General features: G+C 37.4%; 1 protein-coding gene across 1 annotated transcript; it reads right to left on the bottom strand.

Annotated features, from left to right (window-relative positions):
• Positions 1-210: 210 nt before the first annotated feature.
• On the bottom strand, positions 211-6,159 carry LOC127367139 (lysosomal thioesterase PPT2). Its single transcript, XM_051406720.1, has 8 exons — positions 5,780-6,159; positions 4,820-4,973; positions 3,526-3,621; positions 3,262-3,369; positions 2,539-2,622; positions 2,346-2,430; positions 1,436-1,490; positions 211-1,227 (listed from the first exon to the last, which is right to left on the bottom strand). The coding sequence occupies exons 1-8, from the start codon at positions 6,092-6,094 to the stop codon at positions 1,084-1,086; spliced, it is 1,041 nt and encodes a 346-aa protein (XP_051262680.1). The 5' UTR covers positions 6,095-6,159; the 3' UTR covers positions 211-1,083.
• Positions 6,160-6,256: the final 97 nt, after the last annotated feature.

Genomic DNA, 6,256 nt, shown 5'->3' with positions numbered 1-6,256 from the left:
TGTTACATCCTAATACCATTTCACAGTATTGTAGTTAATATCATATTTCAGAGGTTAGTGTCCCACAAAAATACAAAATACCTTTGGGAACAATATGAATTATTTTTGGAAAGGAACAGGTGAAAAATAGAGTATAAGTTATATAGTTGGGGCAAAAGTGTCAAATAATGCTTGAATCACAATCAAAACGTGAAAAATTAGAGACTGATGTTTCTACAAATCACTTTAATACAGATATAAAACCTACAACATTTCAGATATTCTGAAATTCTTACATAAGGCTGAAACAGATACAACAGTCACATATAATTAGTTTAAACTCTCCATCATGGCGTATTTGTTGCAGAAGATGCCAACAGGTTTCACCCCAAAGAGTGGAAGATAAAGCAGTCTTTATTGTTCTGTGCTGCAGCGCGAATTCCCCCTTTACGAGACTCTATAGTACCACAAATGTCCACCAGAGGGCAGTCATTGATCGGTCTTTGCTCTTGTATTGCCATTATGCATGACTCACTGTGTCTCTTTAGGCTATTAACCCTAATATTATAGGGCCATTAAAGGATGTTTCTATAAAGGGAATTTCAAAGCACTAGAAAATACAAGACCACAGATTTTTGATTGCACATTAAAGCCTTTTGTTCAGAAGAAAGCATAAAGTCTTATTAGTAAAGTGTGAGGCAAAATGTATTTGATTTGTCATGGTTATAGCAAAAAAAAGGAATATGATACTGGTGTGAAAGATAAAAAAACATAACTGAACTCACTGGGATGCTTCACATAGCAAGAAATCCACTATAATCTATAAAGAAACCCTGCAATATGGAAACATGATATATCTGATTTCATCATCAACAAAACTATAGATACTGCTAATGTAATAGAATTTGTGATAAAACATGTATTGCAACAACAGGATTTTGTGTGTGTGTGTGTGTGTGTTTGTGGGAGGGTCAAATATTTCTAAAATATCATCTGCACATCTCTGTACAAACATGAACAGTTTCTATTGTCTATTTCACTTGAATAGCACCCTGTATAACCTGCTCAACATCTCTCTTACATTCGGTAGGTGAGTTATTTTTTTTATGTGAGCCACTTCTCTATGCAGCTCCTGAACACTGTGAAGTTCGAGTGCCACTGAACGTGCTTCACTCCAGAGTGAACGCACACCGACATGTCCCCACGAGCGTCCAGCGTCTTCAGCCCAAATATATCGTTCCTGTAAAACTTTCAGTGGGAGGGAAGCAGATATGGACGGGTTATTAAAAAATAGGAGTAGAGAGGTAGATATTGTGTATTTGACGGAGGGCCTAAAGTAAAAATAAAAGTTAAGATAAGAGTTTCCAGTAAACATAGAGGTGATCCAATTTACCACAGGTGTAGGGTTCGACAGAGTTTCAATGGAAATATATACTACTGTTAGTTTGCAACTTACATCCTGGTTCCTCATTTCTACAATGCTTTCGGTGTTGTTATAGAATCCAAAGTGGCTGTGTAGAAAAGAGGAAACAGTCAATCCAAGTAAAAAGGTTCTGAAACGTCTGCTGCTATTTTAACCAAACAGTTCCCTCAAGGTACATTTTGAAAGCTCCTGTAACTGCTTCATGGTCTCTTTCTGAGACTGATGGCATTATTTACACTGGGGGTGATGGGGGACATTCAAAATCCTATTTTTGTCCCGCTGTCCCACAATCCAGAGAGGAGAAGAGAGATATTGATAATAGTGTTATGTTTCAGGCTACAAAACACAATTTAACATCAATTAAAGATAAGGTAAGGAGAGAAGCAAATAAAATATGTATCTAAAATCTGTTTTTCATTAGTATTGGGTCTACTGTAAAGCCAGATAATCAATTCCATTAGAATATGTTATTTGCTAGATTGATATAAATATATAAACACAGATATTGTTTTTTTCTGAAACCAAACCTTGATCTAAGCCAATGTGAATGACATCCTTTTTCTTTACATGATGCTTATTCTTTAAACAATACATTTCTCATAGACACATTAAAAATGTAAAAACTGGTACTGTTGAGTTCTTATTTATATATAAATATAATTTCAAACATGCACTTAGACCTGTACTGTATATTCATAGCCCCCTCCCCATATATGTATATTGTATATAGTGTACATACAACCCTAATTCTATTTTTTTCTTGATATCTTGTATTTTTCTATTTTACTTTGGTGTTTAATGTGTATTTCTTTTTTCTTATCTGCTATGTTATATCTGGAGCTGCTGTAACAAATGAATTTCCCCAGTGTGGGATCAATAAAGTCTATCTTATCTCTTATTTCATCTTGAACAGTGTGTATATGAATTGTAAAACTGTAATGACCTGGACTGCCATGGTGTGATGACGCCATCATCTGGTCCTCCAATCAGCACAAGCTTCTTGATGCGCAGGAAGTTTTCCCTCCATACTGCGGAGGTGAATTGGAGAAATGCATGTTTAGTTTCTTTTCTTTTACAACAAACCCATTTGTACTGTACAGTGCTGTATAGAGTATGCCAGTAATTTATTCCATTACCTTTCATGTCACTGTGAGGTCTTTCTCCATTAAGCATCACCAGAAAGCTGTTGCTCTGCAGGAAGCGGGACCTTTGGTGAGGGTCTGTGGAGAAAATATTAACATATATCTGCTGTTGTAACTCTTCAAGGGGAGAATTTAAGGAACCATGTTTATATGTGTGTTTTCATTCACACACATTTCACAGCCACTGTAGTTTCCACTTCATGATTTAAAGGGGAGGCTGAAGCAATGGAGTTGCAATTTACAACTACACCATTAGAGGTCCCTAAATCCTACATACTGGTCCTTTAATATTTTCTGCACTTCAATCCAATCATGGAAGACCTCCTCCATCATTCAACGGTGGCTGCAAACTTTCTCCAGTTCAATGAGAATAAATCTCATCTGTTAACTCACATGTAAAAAAAATCATGTAGTAAAATCAAGCATCATCTACAAACTAACCCTGGAATCATAGGCTGTAGACCAAAAAACGCTACACAGGTGCACATGAAAGGTGTGAATTTTGGGGAAAAAGGATGTTATTACCAATGCTGCGGGGGTGTAGCAGAAAAGTAATATAACTAGTAGGGTATAATAATGTTGGTAGGGAGTAATTAGTAAAATAATATTAGTTTTGAAAAGAGAAATGATTATTGAGTAATGAATTAAATTATTTGAGTCCAACACTGGTTGTGTGTAAAGTGCTATATAAATAAAGTTGAGTTGAGTCATTCTCACCATTCCAGTAGTCGCAAATTGACACTTTCTGTCCAAATCTGTTGTAGCAAATACGAAACACTGTCTTCTTCATGCAGTCTGGAAATACCCACTTCAGGTAGTCTGTGTCTGTGGAGTAAGACCATGAAAAAACAGCATCTTGCAACTTTTATACTAAAGAACTATTCTCATAATTCACCAGAATTTAAAAAAAAGTCATCAGTCATTCCCTGGAGGTCAAGGGTTATACAGACACGCTTACAACATAAAATGAAGCTCACTGACCTCCATACTGTCCAGCCTGTGGTGAAGACAACGAAATGAAAGAGTGGACGTTGTGGTCTGGAAGCGTGGCAAGAAGTGCTCGACAAATTAGACCACCTTAGAAAAAAAAGGAGAGGACTAAGGGGTCACAACATTTCTCAGACAAACCTGTCTTGTATGCATATGTTGCATCAAATTAGATGCGTGGATGTAGAGGACCTGCTCCCTCTGTAGATAAAAACAGCTAATTTCAGGGGATCATACACTAATGAAAACAAACCTATGGATATAATATTAATTTCTGCCAATAGATCCTCATAAATCTCACACACTGGAACTTTAATGTTGATCTGTCGCTGGTAATATTTCTGACAAGGGGAACAATAATGTGACAGTTGTATGTCTGTCCTGGAAATTTGGGATTTTAAGCTAAAAATTGGACTTGAATACAGTTTCCTTGTTAATGTACAAAATGTTTTCAATACCTTTGTTCTTTTCCTTGTTTAAAGTATCTTTTCCCAATAGGGTTTTGTAAATGTGTTCTCTGCTTCTAAATGTTTGAGAAAAGAAAGTGCATAACAGAAGCTGAACTGTGAGCCACTGGGTTAAAAAAAAAAAGGTACTTATCTCGATAGAAATGTGGAAGTGGAAGTTGAAGGCCTGTGGTTTGTCCCTCAACTTTAATATATGTGATTGTGTGTGTGTGTGTGTGTGTGTGTGTGAGAGAGAGAGAGAGAGAGGGTGTGTGTCTATTCTTTTACATGTCTATATTTGCATTGTATTGTGCAGGTATGTATTTGTGTTTCATGTCTTTATGAATGAATGTATACATTTGTAAATACACGTGTGTGTGTATATGTAGATTGGGACCATGTGCAAATAAGACATCATGTCCTCAACCGCACTGTTTATTTGCACTGTTTACTATATTCCTACACTCATGGTGGTTATTTTGTTAAATTGACCTTCAGAAAACAGACACTCTGTCCCTTTTTGCTCCGTGTGATCTCCTGTTGTCCTCGTAGGCAGCATGTACAAATTATACAACATCCACGTTTGTGTAAATTATCTCACAATGAGAATTTAGCTTGGTCTCTGGCAGACTGACTGACGCCTTCAGAAATGACTGTTCAGAGATAATTTCTCAAAATATACACTCAGTTGCCTGTTTATCAGGTACACCAGGATACAACTAATGTGCAGTCTAATTCAAGAGTCCAGAAACAGTTTCATTATATTTTAAGGCTTGTATATGTACGTTTAAAAGTGTATGCAAGTGTGTGCATACAGTGTTTATGTGAACGACAGAGAGGACCTTGTGAAAAACACAGAAGATGGACGCCATCAGGAGCCTTCTGCATGATGGAGTCGACGGCTTTCCTGAAGTCTCTGACCTGCCTCCACAATGGCTTCAGACTGGCCATGTTGTCATACAAGTCAATCACCGACACCTCAGTGCCTGGATGCACCTGGGAAGGGAAGAAAAGAAAAGGGAATTGAGTAACAGAGGAGGAACAGACTATCAGAACCACAGACGTACTGATTCAATCAACAGCCAGCGAACTATCAGCTAGATGACTGATGTTATCATCAGTTTCTCACCTTAACATGTTATCACTCATACAGAGAAGTTCCTCCAAAACAAAACTGATCTTGAGGAATAGAAAATGACGGGGGAACAGAAATCCTCACCTTGAAACCACTGGCTGATTTTTACTTCATGAGTTTCTTTGAATAAAATGCTTTAAGGTTCAGCAAAAACAGGTGGACCAAACTTACATCATTCATTGCCAAATTGTATTATTATCAGTGGTGGAATATAACTAAGTATATTTACTCAAGTACTGTACTTAAGTACAATTTTAAGGAACTTCCACTTTACTTGAGTATGCCCATTTTACTTTATATTTTTACTCCACCACATTAATTTAATAACTTAGGACACCAGTTACTTTATTTGATTACTTATACACAATATAATTAACTAATAAATTATGATGTAGGTTTATTATAGATTATTGTAAGGTACCCAGTTATCAGCTGAAATTAGCCCCAGATTTGGTACTTTACACATGCACATGATGATAATACTTTTGTACTTTTACTAAAGTAGCATTTTGAAACCAGGACTTTTTACACTGTGGTATCATAACTTTTACTTAAGTAAAATATCTGAGTACTTCTTCCACTACTGATGTTAATACTGGCTGACTACAAGGAACGATGAACTTCAGAAGTCTCTCCCAAACGCACGTTTTCTTCAGAGAAGTCCTACCTTGGTTATAAACGAAGACAGTGTTTCGAACTGCTTCGGTCCGTCAAAAATGCCATGCACGATGATGACGGGCTTGTATCCGTTAATGCAAACACCTGTCAGCAGCAGCAGCAGCAGCATCGATACCGGCGCTCCTCGGTTGATCTGCGGGGTCTTCATCTCTACCCGGTCACAGGTGAGACCTCTGGAAGAGCAGAACGCAGGATCGAGAGAAGTGACCACAGAGAGACTTTGCCTCAAGGGGTGTGAGATCTTAAACAGTGCTGATGAGTGATTATCGATCTCTTTCAACTTTTGTTTTGAACTGAAGCACATGTGGCCGCTTCCTGCCTGATCACTGCTCCTGCAGATAGTGAGTCGTTTGTGGGGTTTTCTTCTTGTTTAAGATCACATCCGCTTTCAACATTCAGTTATGTATGGTGTAGCACTGAGTCACCCAGCTTACCCACCCACTACATGAATCTTTATTATAGCAGA

The sequence above is a fragment of the Dicentrarchus labrax genome, unplaced genomic scaffold (assembly GCF_905237075.1).
Source record: "Dicentrarchus labrax unplaced genomic scaffold, dlabrax2021, whole genome shotgun sequence".
In the NCBI taxonomy this organism is placed as follows: Eukaryota; Metazoa; Chordata; class Actinopteri; family Moronidae; genus Dicentrarchus; species Dicentrarchus labrax.
This window is presented reverse-complemented; position numbering and strand designations above follow the sequence as displayed.